The sequence below is a fragment of the Rhamphochromis sp. 'chilingali' genome (genome assembly GCF_963969265.1).
Source record: "Rhamphochromis sp. 'chilingali' genome assembly, chromosome: 11".
Lineage (NCBI taxonomy): Eukaryota > Metazoa > Chordata > Actinopteri > Cichliformes > Cichlidae > Rhamphochromis > Rhamphochromis sp. 'chilingali'.
Window position 1 is genome coordinate 17,070,961 of NC_137938.1, and position 19,068 is coordinate 17,090,028.

The 19,068-nt window shown below is 40.4% G+C and overlaps 1 protein-coding gene across 1 annotated transcript in view; it reads left to right on the top strand.

The window, feature by feature from the left end:
* The window catches only part of me1 (malic enzyme 1, NADP(+)-dependent, cytosolic), an 82,581-nt gene that overhangs the window by 20,603 nt on the left and 42,910 nt on the right, over positions 1-19,068 (top strand). Inside the window, exons 2-3 of the mRNA XM_080897174.1 lie at positions 5,923-6,056; positions 11,614-11,763. Of these exons, the coding sequence (XP_080753300.1) occupies positions 5,923-6,056; positions 11,614-11,763 (284 nt within the window). The remainder of the gene's footprint in view (positions 1-5,922; positions 6,057-11,613; positions 11,764-19,068) is intronic.

A 19,068-nucleotide genomic window follows, 5' to 3' on the forward strand; every position in this document is an offset into this window, starting at 1 on the left:
AATAACACCACAGGCATGGTTGTGAGATTGTGTTCCGCTACACTGAAATATGGGAAAGAGCTGGTGGCACTAACCTGTTACTCAAGCAGTCACATTACTAAAAATGCAGCTTTAACCTGTAATGCAAGTTAAATAAGAGAGTTAAAAAGTCTCCCACATGTACAGATGTCAGAAGGGAGAATTGTTTTTCCTTGTTTGTTTGTTTTTCTGATGTCGTTTTTCGGGTTGCTTCCTCGGTGGGCTTGGTTTTTCAGCTCACATTACAGCTAATACAGAGCTCAATTCCTACATGATTATCTGATTTGGTGGATGTGATGGAAGGCTTTGATTTGTTATGTTCTGTTCACTTCAGCAGCCAGAACTCAGTTTCCCCAAAATGAACTACAACATTACATTTACATTATTAATTATATCACATTGTTTCTTTGCGTAACATAACTGGATCTGATGTTTGTTTATACCTCGGAATATAAGTTAGTTCAAATCAAGTTATCCTTGATGACTCTGTTAAGCTTTAAAATGCTTCGCCTGTCCCAGCAGATACAGCCCTTTTATCAGCCCCATGAGGAAACAGTTGTTTCATATCACACTGCATTGAATGCATGACAGTCATATACTTGTTTCACTCATGTTTGTAATTTGTCATCGTGTGCAGGAAATTCCATCATACAGCATTCACTGCATGCTTTTCACAGTGAAATATCAGTGTGAGAAAGTGTTTCTGGACCGTGTTATTGTTGGGATAAGAAGCCCTCTCCTCTCGTGACATTAAAGAATTTCTACATGAAGGAATAGTTGAAGGCTGTATTGAAGGGAGTGGCTTTACTGTTAACCTTAAAAGCTCAATGTTAGACTGAACTCTGTGTGGTAGTGGCCTGAAGGAAATTAAAAGGCTGAGACAGCAGAATGTTTGGTTTCTAAATCTTCATGCTGAAAAGTTGCACCAAGCCCACCCTTTGAACTCCATAGGAAGAACAGAAAGGCATTTTATCAGCTTCAAAGGACTTGTACTTTCATCTCTGTTGTTTAGCCTTCTGGCATCTGATTAGATGTTTCCTCTATCCACTGAGTGTTTAGGGGTGGGCATGGCACCAGTCCAAGGTTAAGAGCTGGCACTGCCCAGTGGGTAGATTACAGGTTAAGGTTGCTACTGCGGCTTCTGGAACATGAGGCTGCGGGCATCACATGTGTTGGCACAGGGTGCGGGCACTTCAGATGTGGTTAGGGCCATGTGGAAGCTTTCTAGGGTTTATCCCGCCCAGCCCAGTTTAGGGCTCCCGAACAGCAGCAGTGAAACTCAGAAACCTGTGTTTAGACAAACAAACATAGAGATGGTTTGTGTGTATACACAAGTGTCTACGTTTGTCACTGTACTTTCATTTTAAAGAATATAAACCAAGAAAATATAGTGAAGACAAATGTTGATATTTGTTCTATTAAGAATATGTGGATCTTTTGTTAGCATGCTGCGTCATTTAGTTTGAGACTTTCTTACATAATTAACTGAGCTATATATGTGAGTGACGGTTGAAATTCTTCTGCAAACTTTCGGTTGGACTAAAGGAGAGCAATGGTCCACATTTTTCTCCATGTGCAGCTATCTTAACTTTTCCGCTGTTAGATGAAAGCTCAGGCCACCATTCCTTAAATGTATTTACCCTGGCTCGTGTTGAGAGAACGGTCTTCTTTATACATTATTAGGTCGATCGACAAGCATGTTGAGGGAAAGACAAACAAGACGCCAGGACTGAAGAGATTGGCAGTTCTTGTTGTCATGCTGACAACACGGGTGGTGCAGAGTCAATATTCAAGTCATAAGTCAAAAAGATGTCAAATCTGGTGTTAGTGGTTCCCATGCTTTGCCCTGCCAAACTCTCTGAACCATGTACTGCTAATCCTTCTTACCATAAAGCCATCTTATGCACCCCACCCCTGCACTCTTCTTCTGTTGTCCCAAGTGGCTAGGTCTGACCCGGCCGCTAGGTTTTATCTTTAATCATGAAATGATTCTGGAGCACAGTGTTTCCCCTCTCTGGACTGCTGAGCTGCTCGATCCTTTGTCAGGGATGTTAATTGGTCATTTAAGGCCAGACTTAGTGGATGGTATCCGTTTCACATGTGAAACTGGTTGCCTCTGAACCATGTCGGTAATTATTCTTAATGAAGCGTGGCAATGGGCAAGAGCTGTGATATATTGTACAGTGTAAATTCAATATTTGCTTTTTTCTGGTGTATTTTTCTTTTTCTGTTCTTTTCTCTTTAGACCCTGAGACCTAAAGCGAACAGATTAAGACATTATGCGAAAATTATATTTGATGACCTACTTTTTTATATTTAATTTTATTATCCACCTTAGTAAAGTACGCCGTGCACATCTGACTGCAAAGTTTCCTTCCACACTATTATATCTCTGTCTTTTGTTTCCCTGTCTGCGAACTAGACGAGATGTGGCGGTCTCAACTGCTGTTTCAGCCTGAACCATGCTGAAGTAGTCTTCCAGTAGGTGGACAACTGGTTCATGTGCTGCTTTGCAAAGCTCACCAAGGCAGCAGAGCAGAGTAAGGCAAACATTTATCCTATCCCTCCCTGAGCCTGGTTCTGCTACAGGTTTCTTCCTTTTAAAAGGGAGTTTTCCTTCCCACTGTTGCCAAGTGCGGGCTCATAGGTGGCTGTTCCATTATTGGGGCTTTTCTCTGTATTATTTTTGGCTCTGTGATATAAATAAAACTCAAATGAATTGAACTGGATTAAGTATGCCCATTATAAGCTTGCTGGCTGCCATCAACAGCTGCAGTTCAGTGGAGATACATGCACCAGATTCAACACAAGACTATAAGCACAACTGCTCTGTTACTTTCTAACATTGGAAGTTGTGGAGATACAGAAATTCTTTTATTGCTGCCATATAATCTGCATCATACCCCACTGCTTTATAAGTGTCCACAACATGTATTTTGGTCAAAAGACATATGTTGATGTTTTCTCCAGGCTGTTAATAAACTCAATGTTTGATTGCACTTTTCTGGGGCCTCCGTGGTTTGTGACACTGCTCTACATTGATCGATTTCGCGACAAAGTGCATGCAGGAATGGAGTGCATCCTTTATTAATGTCCACAGTGGTTAGCATTCCTCGTACTAAAGGAACAATCAGCTTACTTTAGCATGTAAAAAAAGTTCTTTAGAAGTACCAAAAATAGGTGTCGCTGGGTTTAAGTGCACTAATATGTTGGCTCTTTAAAGTACAGTCTCATGACTGATGTGTATCTGTTGTAAACTGAGGTAAAAATAGAACATGCGTATTGTAAATAGCCTGAAATGAACAACAGCAGAAATGTCCTCAGTCAGGACAAGTTTTGGGCGTGTTTGATTTGAGTCATTAAGCAGCCAAAAACATCACTCAGTTAGCATGCAAATGCTGTTTTAAAACCCTTCCTGCACATACAATCTGACAGTGTGAAAGTGAAATCTAATGAGTCTGAGAGCTGTGAAAGCACTGTGAAAGTAGGACGTAAGCGCACAATTGGGCAGGCTAATTATAGAGCTAGACGTGTGCAAATCTGCTCAGTTAATCTGTGCAAGAAAACCATTTCTCCCAAAGGAAGTGTAAGCCAGCGCAAATAAAGCGTGTTTCGGCTAATTAAAGGCTCCCGTTTGTCTGTTTATGTGGGTGTGTGTTGAGTGTTTTTTAACTTTAGTGTTCAAATGTGAGTTGTGTCTAAAGCAGCCAGTCCCCAGAGGACACCAGTGTGTGCTGCAGCCAGTGAATCTCAGCTAATGGAGGAACATTGTGAGGAATCTGATTTTATAGGCTCATATTAAGCTCATTTTGCCGTGTGTATTTTAAGACTCTCGCATAGTCTGCTGCTGCAGACATGTCCAGCTGCTGCTCCAAACTCACATAGAGTCTGATGAGAACAGCTGGCTCTCTGAAAAATAGAAAATCTCTTTTGATAATTGGGGAAGGTTGTAATTCAGAACTGCTTCTGTCCTTTTGAGGTCCGTTAAGTACAGGCTACACAGAGCCTCGGCTAACGACGGACGGATTGGGGTGCATAATTCAGTATCTCAAATGACTGATGCCTTGTTTTTCCCTGAGTCAAGTTTAGATTTAGTACTGTCACTAAAAAAAAGAAAACAGATTTATGAGACTTCATGTTTACATGCTGTTAACTTATGTAGTTACATACAGTAATTCCTGCTTGCTGGTAGGTAATTAAGAAAACACAAAATCCTTTTCTTTCAGATCTCCCGCCAAAAAGGGCAAAGGCGTGTCTTTGCTTGTTTCTTTCGCCTCATTACCCAGAATCATTTAGATTAAATCTAAAACCAACAGTTTGGAAACCATCTGCTTTTTTATTCAAATAATGCAAAGCTAATTTGAAGCGTGTCTGTGGTCAGCACTGATGGTTCACGTGACGTCAAAATTGCAGAATTTTATTATTCTGTGTCTCATGCTTTGCTGCTTTTCTTTAGCAGCGGGTCCTGTGATCAAGTGCCTTTTTTTAACAACTTCAGAACCATTTTAACATAACCAGAAACATAAATGTGCCAGAGGTTTGGCAGGGTTGCATGTAAATAGTTGGTGGCCCGGGGATGGAAACCAGCACAGGGACGTTTACAGCCGGGCTTCGCTTCTGTCTTACTAGTCAGCAACAGTAGCTGGCGTGCTGAAGCTGAGGTTTCTGAGGTCGCTGCACTTTTATGGATTGAAAATGCTCGACGTATCATGCCTCACTTGCAGAGAATAGTCAAAGCTGTTCCAGTCTTAAACGTGGGCTTGATGCTTGTTATGGGTTTTTTGGGGACAGCCATCCTTTCAGAGGAGCTGAAGTATCCAAAGTACCCCACCTCTTTCTACTGTCACTTTAAGATGCATTACTTCTCCTGAGTGTGATCAGTCTCTTCTTTGTATGCTCCACTCATGCATGTTTTTCCAGTATTCCAGTTCAGGTCAGGGGGTGAACAAGATAAAAGCCAACGCAGAGGTCAAAGTTGAAACAGGTCATTAGCCTGAGCCCCGTTATGTACGTGGCTTTGTCAGTAAATGTTGACATCACACCAGAATGTGAGTTAGCAGCGGCATATCTGAGAGTGAGGAGCCCGTCTGAGAGCAAGCAGTCAGCCGGAGCTGAGGACAAGTTTAACCCACCTTAACACAAATAAGTGGTGAATGTGTTCCATAAAATATTCATTTATTCACATTTCACAGCAGTATTGCAACACACACCATGATGATTAGTGCTGCTTTAATTGCAGGACATGCAGAAAAACACAAATAATTCTATCATTTAAAGAAAGTAATTAAGGTTGAACCAATCGATCTACACTCATCTGCTGTTTCAAATGTAATCCATTTCAATTTTTCGGTGCTGCAGAAAGCTGCCTCTGCCTCATACACACAGGTTCCCCAGAGTGAGCTCTCTTTTGGATTAGGAACAGCCATCACGGATCATAGCTAAATATCTTAATCCAAAACTAGAAACAGAGACCATGGCATAAAATGTTTTTATATACACAGTATTGCTGTTTAGGGTCAACAGTAACAGTGTAACAGATACGCACAGTGACTGGTAAGTAAATGTTATTGGAAAAGTTGCTGAGGGTAATGAAAAGTGACAGAGGAGCTGAGTCAGACATGAAGCTCACACATAGGGATGCACTCAGACTGATGCATGAGTGTGTGTCTAAATGGTTCTTATGATTCATTTAGAAAATTCCAAAAATGCCTACCTGCCATTAACGGAGAGTCAAATACTAAGAGCTCAGTAAAACAGACTTTTGCATTCCTGTATGCTTACTATACCAGATAGTTGGGACTCAGTCAGTGGTTTCGCCCAGTCTGAAGGTCATGTGTGTGTGTTATTATGATGGCAGACAGTGGATTTTGATTGTGTGTTTATTTTGTGCCTGTGTGTTTGTAGGGCATGGCTTTCTCCCTGGAGGAGCGTCTCCAGGTGGGGATCCACGGCCTGCTGCCTCCCTGCTTCGCCAGTCAGGACATGCAGCTGCTGCGAGTGCTCAAGAACTATGACATGAAGAGAGATGATCTGGACAGGTGAGACTGGCACAGTCTAACACAGATGGGAAATCTCTTCACAGTCAAGCTGCAATGACTTACCCACCTTACCTTCTATCAGCTTCGAATCAGCAGCCCATGAAGGGTTGAATTTCAACTAATCCTCCTAGTGCACGCAGAGAGTTCCACATCTGGAAGCCTTCAAGACACGGAAGGGATTAGTGATCCACCCCTCTAAAGTCCACATCCATCTCCTAACCCCATAGATGTTACCTAACAAACCTGCACGCTATTCTCCCCATCTCTCCTGCCAGATCTTCTTGTTGTCATACCCTCCATGTGGTCCAAATGAAAAGTGCAGACAGTTTTACATGCTTCATTAGACTCAATGCTGTTACCATTGTGCAATGAAAGTGCCATTTGCAAACATTTCAGTTCGAGCTCTTTGATCAGTCAAAGTCATCGTCTGGTTTACTGTTTTGAATTATCTGCAGCGCACTGAATAATATGTGTTTGTGAAGCTGCCCCTTGCTCTAGTTAGCTGTCACTATAATGCTTGTGAGACAGGATTCAGGGTCAGCAGGAATTACTGTAGATAGCTTCTTAACAGCCTCCTCATTTCTCACCATAGCAACAGTGCAGCGTCAGCATATAAAATCAGTTATTACAAGCCTGACATTGCCATTCCCATGCCCTATCGGTGTCATTTACAATCTCTCCGGGACTTGAGCATCTTCCAAACTATGAGTTTTGCTCTCGTAGATCACAGACTGCTTTTGCCTGTCGTTGCTCGAGCATGCTGTGTTTACATACAGTCTGTCCTGTGACTCTGAATCCTTCTTTGGTGTTTAACGCTAGACGTTGTCATTCATTTTTTTATTGAGCATAACTCAAAATGTCATCTTCCCATACTATTTTAATCCCACGTGTGGAATTTGTCTTGGTTTTGAATTTTTTGAAAAAAGAGAAACGGCACTGTGAGCACATGCGTTTGCCATTTGAGATGATGGAGCGACTCGAATGCTTGCTGTGACTGCACCGTCAACACAGGAAATGGATGTTCAAAGCCTTCGCCAAGCACAATACTGCAGGACATAAAATGGTACAGCTGAAGGGGAACTTCACATCCAGTGATGTTGTTAAAAGGCATTAATAGATTTAAAATGAGCCAAGGCTGAGCAGAGCTTGTTGATCACTCATGCTAAGACAGATAAAGGAAGAGATAGATGAGGTCCTAAGTCAGCTGCCCCACTAGGTTGACTTTAAAGGAAACAATGCATCCAATAAGTCAGCAGGGATACTGCTTTATAAAGCAGTGTGTACTGTAAATATTGCTGTTTCCTGGGTGTGGGAGTGTGCTCCCTTTTAAGGTTAAAAATGGATAAAGAATTTTTTCTTAACATTTGCCAGCATCAGATCAAACCATATCACCCCACAGGAAATTATTAGGATTTTCTATGGAGACGTAACTAGTTGTGTGGTTCTGTTTGATGACTGACAGTCACAATTGAAGTCATTAAAATGTTGAAGAAAAATGTAAAATGTCTATTATTGTGCTCAACTGAAGCTACGTGTCGACGCAGTTTCCACCTTTTTTCTCAGTCGTGCCCTTCTTTGTGTTTCGGGATCTCTGTTGATTTTACTCATGAAGACCAGTTTACTTTCAAATCTTTTACTTTTCTCTCAGCCCACCAAAGAAAGAAAGGATTATATTGTGAAAAGTAACAAATGTGATCATCCCATCTCACTTTTGCCTCTCTTTAAATTCCACACACAATGAAACATACAGTGGGGCAAAAAAGTATTTAGTCAGCCACCAATTGTGCAAGTTCCCCCACCTAAAATGATGACAGAGGTCAGTAATTTGCACCAGAGGTACACTTCAACTGTGAGAGACAGAATGTGAAAAGAAAATCCATGAATTCACATGGTAGGATTTGTAAAGAATTTATTCGTAAATTAGGGTGGAAAATAAGTATTTGATCACCTCAAACATGGAAAATCTCTGGCTCTCACAGACCTGTAACGTCTTCTGTAAGAAGCTTTTCTGTCCCCCACTCGTTACCTGTATGGATGGCACCTGTTTGAACTCATCATCTGTATAAAAGACACCTGTCCAGAGCCTCACACAGTCAGACTCCAAACTCCGCCATGGCCAAGACCAAAGAGCTTTCGAAGGACACCAGGAAAAGTATTGTAGACCTGCACCAGACTGGGAAGAGTGAATCTACAATAGGCAAGCAGCTTGGTGTGAAAAAATCAACTGTGGGAGCAATCATCAGAAAATGGAAAACATACAAGACCACTGATAATCTCCCTTGATCTGGGGCTCCACGCAAGATCTCATCCCGTGGGGTCAAAATGATCATGAGAACGGTGAGCAACGATCCCAGAACCACACGGGGGGACCTGGTGAATGACCTGCAGAGAGCTGGGACCAAAGTAACAAAGGTCACCATCAGTAACACACTACAACGGCAGGGAATCAAATCCCGCAGTGCCAGACGTGTTCCGCTGCTGAAGCCAGTGCATGTCCAGGCCCGTCTGAAGTTTGCCAGAGAGCACATGGATGATACAGCAGAGGATTGGGAGAATGTCATGTGGTCAGATGAAACCAAAGTAGAACTTTTTGGTATAAACTCAACTCGTCGTGTTTGGAGGACGAAGAATACTGAGTTGCATCCCAAGAACACCATACCTACTGTGAAGCATGGGGGTGGAAACATCATGCTATGGGGCTGTTTTTCTGCCAAGGGGACAGGACGACTGATCCGTGTTAAGGACAGAATGAATGGGGCCATGTATCGTGAGATTTTGAGCCAAAACCTCCTTCCATCAGTGAGAACTTTGAAAATGAAATGAGGCTGGGTCTTCCAACATGACAATGATCCAAAACACACCGCCCGGGCAACAAAGGAGTGGCTCCGTAAGAAGCATTTGAAAGTCCTGGAGTGGCCTAGCCAGTCTCCAGACCTCAACCCCATAGAAAATCTGTGGCGGGAGTTGAAAGTCCGTGTTGCTCGGCGACAGCCCCAGAACATGACTGCTCTCCAGAAGATCTGCATGGAGGAATGGGCCAAAATACCAGCTACTGTGTGTGCAAACCTGGTAAAGACCTATAGTAAACGTTTGACCTCTGTTATTGCCAACAAAGGTTATGTTACAAAGTATTGAGTTGTATTTTTGTTATTGACCAAATACTTATTTTCCACCCTGATTTACGAATAAATTCTTTACAAATCCTACCATGTGAATTCATGGATTTTTTTTTCACATTCTGTCTCTCACAGTTGAAGTGTACCTCTGGTGCAAATTACTGACCTCTGTCATCATTTTAGGTGGGGGAACTTGCACAATCGGTGGCTGACTAAATACTTTTTTGCCCCACTGTACATGGAAATACAGTGTATAAGGCAAAAGCAGAACTTGAGAGTCAATATTTTGCATGAACTTTATTCAACACCTGAATTCTCTGAGGCAGCTTTCTTGTCATTTCTTTAAGTAGTCTTGAGGAATAGTTCACCGGGCTTCTTGAAGGACATTTAAAACTCTTCATTAGCTGCTTTTTGTTCTGTTCTCTGTCAAGATCCAACACTGCTTTAATAATGTCGAGCTCCGGGCTCTGGGGAGGCCCATCCATGACTGACAGTGCTCCATTGTGTGTTTTTCTACCCAGGTATGCTCTTACTGCAGGGCCAGTGGGTTTGTGTTGATGAAAACTGGAGCCAATTAGACACTTTCTAGAAAGCTTTCTAGAAAAGAATAATAATAATAATAATGATAATAACTTTATTGACTCCAGAGGGAAATTTATATATCTGACACAGCTTATCTGCTATTTGCATGAAACTGAAAAACCTGATGAGTGTGAATGATTTTCTGTAACTCTAAAAACTAATTTACATAGCTTTAATCTCAGCCATTGCTTAAATTTTCTTTTAAAAGGAAATCTTTTAATTTCCTTTTTTACAAGTCCATAATTTACTCTCTACTTTTCCCCCTGGCACTGATGTGGGTTCTGTACTGTTCCATAGCAGCTTTTGAAGGTAAAAATAAATATTCACATGTTATCAGCAAATGACATTACTAACGGCTATTTATATGAGTATAAAAACATTTCAGTGTCTTTTAAGTGTGGACCATAGACTGTGTCAGCACACCTGCCAATTAATGAATTGCAGTTGGTAACCTCTGGGTACCAACCGGTCACCCATCATGCAACACCCTCAGGCTGTGGGTGACTTGCTTTAAATTGCAAGGCGATAAAGCAAGTCACCTGGTGGGAAGCAACCTGTCTTCAGTTAGTCAAGGTCAAATTGGACTGACTGCAATCATTCTCAAAGAGATTGGTGAAAGGTTGCCAATGTTTCAACCAGTCTGCTAAGCAGGAAATCATTTTGCAGAAACTGTCACTATTTATGGAGGAATTTCTGTTGCAAATCTGTGAGCTTTTACGTGAAAGTCTGTTGGAATCAGCTCTTCTGGAATTGCAGCTTTTGGCACTTCCAAGTTCTCTTCATTTTCAGCCCTAGAGATTGCCATTAGTATAAACTAGAACAAACCATTCACAACTGTTTTGTCACCATTTCCTTTTCCCTTTAAAAAGACAGACTCTCTTTCTAGTGTTTCAGCAACAGAGACAAGCTTTCATCATGCCACTCTGGCCAGACAAAGAGCCCCAGAGTAACATTTTCCACTCTCTTTTTTTAGTACTGTGAGTTTTGAAGTTTTGAATCTGTCATTTCGCCTGAAACAAATCCATTGAGCAAAAACCCCCAGAAAACCTCAAGGGCAGCTTTTTTTCCTGTAGTTTTTGGTTCTCCTCAGCAGATCATGTTTGCTCAGGTGTCATGGACACGGTTTCATCACTTTGGTTCTTACTGTAGGAAACAGATACATACGGTTTTTGAGTCTTCAGTAAATAACACATTGAAGGCTACATTAATTAAACTTTTTTTAATTATATGATACTGCAAAAGCAAGCCGTTCTATGGTTATATTTGGGTTAATCAATATGAAAACACATCTCTTCAAGAGCAGCTGTCAGCACCGTGCATTGTGCAGGTGCTGTGGCCTAACCTATAGCAGAGAGGCCATGCATGCTTTTTATCGTCTCAACAAGAGGCACCCTTGTGCTCTTGACTTCATGGAAACTTCTGTGATCAGGAGTAGAGCCCTTTCAGGCATGCTCTGCTTAATTTGGTTCAAATGCAAACCTTCAGTTCCCAGTAAATCTATAATCACAGTCAAAAGCTTGTGTAGGTTATCTGAGAACTATTTTTTATTCTCTTTATTTGTTTCAGTCATTTGGAACACAAGTAAAAAATTTCTTCACAAATCAGGTTTTAGGGGGAATACTTCTCTTCTTTTCCTTCTTTCTCGTTTTTTTTCAGTAGCTTCAGTTCCTTTAATCTCCCTGGTTTGTGCACTGTTGCAGCCAGGTGAACACAGTGTTCTCTCATCCCTCAGTCTCCTTGATAGTCTCTCGCAAACATCCAGGATTTAACATCTGACTTCAATAAGCTTAGGTTAGCAGCTACCATTTGTCAAGATGCTTAAGATTAACATGCTCTGTTTTCTTCTCTGTCACTCCCAGATATGTGTTCCTAATGGGGCTCCAGGACCACAACGAGAAGCTCTTCTATCGGGTGCTCTTGTCAGACATCGAAAGGTTTATGCCCATCATTTACACCCCCACTGTGGGTCTGGCCTGCCAACAGTATAGCCTCATATTCCAAAGGCCTAGGTGAGTCACTCTCACAGTGTTTTTCTTCCTCTTATATTGTGAAATGGTACATTCCTAAACCAATAAACCCACTTAACATTACATTTATTATCAGCTTATTTCAGGCAATGTTGTTATCCCTCAGTTGGTCTTTTAACACTCAGTTATTAAGTGTTTTATGGTACTGGTTGTTGTGCTCAGTATCAGCCAGTATTTCTTTCTGTCTTTTTCTTACTGCTGGCTGTGTGGCATCTATATTTCACTGCTTCAGGCTGCCCTTTTACACACCGAGTCCCACTGAAAAGAAGTGCTTGGTCACAGGTGTCAGCTAGTAACATACCATAGACTGATGGTATAAGGATAAAGGCAAAATGCAATCTAAATGTACATGGCAGATAGATTATGGTGTTCAAAAAGGATGAGAGATTCACTGGAGAGACAATATGCTAAAAAAGTTGACAGGCAGCAACAATAATATTGTTGAATAGCACAATCTGGGATTTAATCAATTGTGTAGATCATTATTTCACCCAAGGCTAAAAGCCATAGAAATGTTCAAGCATGTGTGCCAACAAATGACTGGTTGTACTGTAACAAAACCAGAAGCTCAAAGACTCTTAACCTATGTGTATGCTATGTTGGAACTGGACTCTTTGATGCTATAAAATCTGAAACAAACTTGGAGGTTGCGGTAGGCCTTAAAGTTGTAGTTTGGTTGGACTGCTCAGCTTGAGGCAAAACCGCAGTAAGCTGTTGAAATCAGTCCAGCATTTACCTTGACTGGATCTCTGCTCCTTGCAGACAGACATTCACAGGTTTCCCTTTCTTCTCTACTGTAAACGCACACACGCACATGCACACACATTTCTCTGATTGTATCTGTTTTCTTTCACCTAGGTTCATCTGGTCCAAGTCTCTCACTATCTGACAAATAAATTCCCTGAGCAGCTACTACTAGATATTGAGCTGATACTGCTTTCACTCTCGTTCTGTTTTTCTTGGATCCTTCTCCTTGCATTTAACCTTTTTCAGGTGGTTACAAGTGCTCTGTTTGCTTCCCACTGAAAAAGGCCACCATTTTACTGTCCTCCACAGGCCCTTAACCTCACTTAACTGGAATTATAATTATTGACTCTGTTCAGCCTCAAGCAACCAAGCAATTTTAACTACTAAAATGACAGGAGTGGGGTCATTTATGACAGTTTATATTTTCAAGTGGAATGCTTCTCAATGGCTTTATTTGTGTTTATCAAAGCTCTAGCCATTCTTACAACACATGTTGTAACTGTTCTGTTTTCCATGATTTCAGTCATTTTTAAGGCAAAACAAATTCACTTAATTGACTCCTTTCCATCGGTTGAACTATTTTCATCGTTGCTAATTTAGGTATTAAGTAGCTACCTCTCTGCAGCTGCAAATCTTGTGCTCTTTATCTGTTAGCCATGGTCACTGCAAAACATTACAAGGCAACAGTTAGAAGTAGAAAATTACAATAAAATCCAAATCTGTAATGTACAAAACATATGTATAATTCTTGAGTCATAAAAAACCCCATCACACCAATGGTCCAATCACAAGACTTATGAAAACGTCTGGAATTAGACTAACAAATGCATGGTACGAAACAGCTTGGCAATTTTAAAATATCACAGTGGCACATGTAAATATGGACCTCGGGTCATAAATGATATCAACTGGTCACTTTAAGGTGAAAGAATTAATAGTATTTATGTAATCCTAAATATAGACATATAAACCTACTCTTTGTTAGTAAACTACTGTCAGGAGCTGTAAAAAAATATAAACCTTCATAATATACATGAATCTTCATCAATGATGACCTTAATCTTAGGAACCTACATTTAGAAAAAAATGTTATCCCAAGTCTAGGCCATCATGGGTGAAAATACAATCATTCTAAGTGACACACAAAAACCATTTGCATATTTCCAAAAGAGACTTTCTTGTCTCCAAAACATAGGGTTAGGGTTTGATATCACTGATAACTAACTAACAGGGTTAACTAAAGGTGACTACTAAAATAGTTTAACAAAGAAGCTGGAGTTAGACAGTTAACCTGATAGAATGGTAAAACTTACGCTGCTCTTACATTACTTCCTTCCATACTTACACATGCTTTGTCCGATGGAGAGATGTGTCCTCAATGTCAACTACAGCCACACGTGCTCCAGAAGTACTTGGTTTGAGTACTCATAATAGTCATTTGCTGAACATGAAATGCTGTACATTGCTCACTTTCAAAGGTCGCCATTTTGGCTGTGCAGTTGGAAGTAAAAGGAGGATATGTTGTCTACACCAATGATTGTGCCAATATAAGCTACCTAGCTAACAGTGCCTGATTGCACTTGAAACCACATATTACATTTATCCTAGAATTGTTATGTGTGTTAAATTGTCACCTTTATTGTAGAACTGTCTAGTTTTATGTGTGGTCAGAAGCACAACATGTACAGCTGATAATCACGCTGCAGTAGCTACCACAACAGTTATAGTCATGTGTTACAAGTGTTACAATCATGTCTTGGAAGCAGCTACTTTCTGCTACTCCAAAGTTACAAAGGGTAACTCCACAAACTTCATTCAGGAGATTACCACAGATACCCTCACTGACATAACCCCATTCACTCAATCTAAGACAACACTAACCTTTCAAAAAGTCTTATTCTACATAGCTACATATGTAGTGTACTAACAGAACTGACCTAAACTGAAACACAGTAATAACCTTAGAAATCAAAGAATGATGTCAGAAGGGGAGTGTATATTTTAAAGATACCAAGTAGCAATGGGGATCTACCAGTATTCCCTGCTATCAGGAATCTGGTCTGCAGCAGCGGGAGAATTTTGCTTTGAGTCCTGGTTTCATACAAACTCTTCGGATTCTTTGGATGAGCTGTGAAACCGCAGTTTTCCAAATTGTGTCCAAACAGTTTTATTTTAAACACTTACCTCTGGTACATTTAAGGTGCTTGGAAACCAAAATTCTCCCAGGCACATAACATTATCCAACATCTTGCTGTTTCCCCATCCTTGCAAAACTATTTGGAAAATATTCCTAGCATGCTTGCCTTCTTCTCACACTGAGCTGCCTGGAGGAGTCATTTTATACACTCCCTCTGTCTCAGAGCAGAGTGAGCCAGAACGTGCTGCCAGAGCCTCCGGGGTTGGGAGCTTGGCCTCTTTGAGTGCGCATCAGTGGGTCGGTTAGCAGAATATACCGGGGACGAATCCGACTGCCTTTAAGAGGCTCTAAGAGATTTGGATTTTCAGCCAGGTTGCTGCTCTGTACTGACATAGCCTGAGAAAAGAACAATGATATCTAGATTGCTGCATTTTAAATCCCATGCTGACTGAAAGACTTGAAGTACTGAAGGACTTCTATAAAACTAATGTCTGTAGTTTTATAGAAGTCCTTCAGCAGAGGTTAAATAAGTGAACAGCATTTGCTATCCCAGTGAGCTTCTTTTTTTTTATTTTAACAGCTGCAGGTGGTTATATTGCATGATGATCTCATATAATCTGTGGTTCATATAAGTACCCTGAAAAAAGCTGCTGCTGAGGAGAAGTGATGCCTTTTGGAGAAACTTGGGTGATACATGTCCCTTTGCAGATCAAATAAAATTTAAATATGAACACTGATGAATTACTATGTCAACAAGAGGGGAAAAAGGTTTGCCAGAACTTATAATAATGATTGCTGTAAGCAACTAATCCTGGAGTCACACTTGTAAAAATAGTGGTCGAAGACCATGGCATGACCAAAATTACTCCAACTGTGCACAATGAGCTACAATATTGTTGCCTTTGAAGACAGGAGACCAGATCTGGGACAGTTTATGGTTAGTTGCTGTCTTGCTGTCTTGTGAATGGCAAACATAAATCATTTGCGAGGGTGATTTTTCCAGTCTACAAGCTGCAAAAGCATACTATCCATCCACTGGACAGACTTATGGTAACATGGGCTGTGCTTGTTTTAAAGATCCTTTGAATAAACTCTTCTTTCACCTGTTTTCCTCCAGCCCCTCTCCTGTTTTGTCTTTTCTCTGTAACGTTATGGAGCAAAAAGTGGACATCTTAGTTTAATGAACACGTCCTTTGTGTCATATTGAAAAACCACAAGCAAATATGAGTAATAGCATTTTCCATGGACTTGACTGTAAGGAACTACACCACCTTTACAATTTGCTATGTGTTACTGCTGAGGACGCGTGGCCGTCATTTTGGTGTTTGGTTTTTTTTTTTCTATGATCCTGAAGGATAAGGTCAGGTTTCAGATTTGTTCTGGGTACATCTGGTGTAAAAATCCATGCTTCTGTTTTTGCTTTTTACTCAAAGGAAATTTGAGAAATCTTCATAATGGATTACTGATGTCACCATGCAAACATGTGTGTGAGTGCATATGTACACGAATGTCTTCTATACTGACCACCCTGGCAGCAGATTAGGTTCTAATCACTGGCATTCAGGTATAAAGACTTTCTGTGTGGAAGCAGGAACCCCTCTTTGTCTCATCTGATTAGCAGCTAATCTACCTCTTGGACTAAACACTCTGACACCAGGACTTGTAGCAGAGGCTCAAAGTTGAACACTATTAACTGTCAAACCAAGGCTTTTTTCACTGATCTTAAGATAGGAGAGAGACAGTCGGACAAAGGAATACATTCACATCATGAGAAGATTTGTGCTTCTGCTTACTTTTGTTGGTTTGTAAGCTTGTGAGCAGATAGTGTTTAGCAGATAATGTTAGCCTGTCTTCATCACACAAAGTTTGTTTCTGTTCTCACCATAAATATAGGTTGTGTACTTTTGTTTGACAGTTGAAAGAGCCCACTTGTGATAAATGAAAATGTTTTTCAGCAGAAACATGATTCCAAGTGTAGTTTGAAAATAATTACCTCTAGCTGAGCCATTTCCAGTGCTCCTGTGACCTCTTTGGTGTGTCTAAAAAAAATCCTCATAGGCCCTTTTACCACTACCAACCGTGCCTTTTCAAGGGGCCCTTGTCATAAACGATACGAACCAATCCATTATCCTGATGGAGATGGAGTGGATTCCACTTTGAGGAGATCTGTATAGTTTTATCTGTCAGAAGCTGGAGGCTTTCTTAAAACTAAGAGGCATTCTTGAAGGCAAGGTGAAGAACCTTTTTTTCTTCTTAGCACCAGTGTGCACCATGTGATATTATATATAGAAACTATTTTTCCTATACATTTAGCCCTTAGGCCCTTTCACTGAGCTCTTTCAAAGATGGATTGTGTTATTATTTTCAATGAACAATGTAAAAATGAGTTTATTGTAATGAAATTATTCTTTTTTTTTCACATTTCTTTTTCCTCTGACACTCTCATTTTGACTTAAGTTGGAAGGTAACTGCACTTTTCATCAGTCCTTGATAGCCCAAACTCACTCACACTGAATTTCAACTTAAAAAAGATCTGTCTAGAAGATTTACAAATCGTAAAAGATTTCTGTAGGTAAACCTATCGATCACTAACAGTTGTCCACAGTTGGTTGTGTCACCAAATCTCTGAGTTTCTCATGTGCTTTTGCATTGTGCTCTCGATCAAGAGATTGTTTTTGCCATGACTGGACAGAATGAGGTTAGCAGGGACAGAAGTGGTTTAAAGTATTAAAATGTAAACCTGAAAGCTGAGGTTTGTGTCTTAATTATGCTTTGTGTTTTAAATCTAATTGTGTGTATACATTTTCTTTATAATAAAAACTGTACTGTAGCATCACTTCAACAGACCCAAGCTAAGTCTTGAGTGGCTGTTCTTTGATTAAGTCAGAAGTCGAGCTACAGGAGGTTATAATGAAAGGCATCAGCTGAAGACTTAAAGCCGCCCCTAAAGGGACACGTGCTGAATGATGAAGTGTTCCAACATCGCAGATTATGGGCTTTTGAGCTGTGACTTCACATTATTCAGGCCCACACACAGTGTTACACTGCAAGCGTGTGCATTTAGATTGATAAGCATGCAGGACAAATTAAAAAAAAGAACTACATTCTTCTTCTGAATTGTTAATCCACACAGGACTACTGAACCGTGATGAACCACAAGTAAAAGAAATTTCACTTACCCCACATATGTGAGTCTAAGGGAATTTCTTTCAAGATTTTGAGTGATTGCAAGACTTTTAATGATGAGTTTATTTACTGCATTTTTTTCTTTTTGGTAGACCATGAGAGAACTCAGAATATGCTTTGTTTGATCGGGAGAAGTAATGAAGAAGTGGGGAACAGAGAAATGGTTTGGAATTACACTGACCTCATGAAGAAAGTGGCAAACATTTGGAAATAATTCCACTCTGGACTTTGAGGACTTTGTATAACAATATAGAGCTTATGTCCAAGGAAATGTTCAAGCCAGTGAAAGCAAAGAAATTTTCGGACACAGCAGACCTAACTCCTTTTTTCCTGCACTATCCCTTTTTATGATTTCATATACAGTTTAAATACACTTTAGTGTTACAATTTACTGTGTAAACATGGAAAGTAATCAGACTAAATATATCTTTTGAATAACTGTGTGTACTGGACTAAGACTACCTGGCTGAATCGTCTTTGACCTGCATTATCAGGGACCATTGCTAATTTAAACTGCCATAACGTTCCATGACTGAGAGCAGTGTAGCCTGCCTGAAAACCCAGGTGGTTGGATTTGGCCTTTTCTTTTCTTTTTTTCTTTTTTTAGAAAGTATGCTTGCTGTCCTGTGTCTTTAAGAAATGACCATGAAATCATTGTGATATTAAGTTGGGGTTTGGTTTGGCTAATGGCTGTCAGCCTAAAAGCCTGCCTGGCCAGTTCTGTCCAAGTCTCACCTCAAGTTTGGCTATAGTCTCACACTCTCTTTTGGTTTACATCCAGTCACGGTCTGAACTCACTGCTTTTCAGATTCTGACTTTGTTTAAAAAAAATCTGCTTAAAATGCCCAAATTTCAAACCTCAGAAACTGCTTTGAGCAACATTACACAAACCCAAAGAACAACACACTACTGCCAGTGTATCGTGATATGTCTGAAAATCATCAGCAGTTTTTTGTTCTACACGTTGCTATGTATATAGATGGCATCAGAATAAACTGACATATGGTCAGTTTTTCAGTTCAGTCTCTCAATGCATAACCACCTTCAGTAAAATTATGTGGACATTGACGGCTGCTGGTGTTTACAGTGCTAATATTAGACACAAACTAGTATGAGTAACTGCATTTTGAATAGTGTTGAAACCTGTGCCATATTCAACACAGACAGAGACAGGATGGATCAGGAGATAACAGTAGGTGATGATTTTTCTTTAGCTC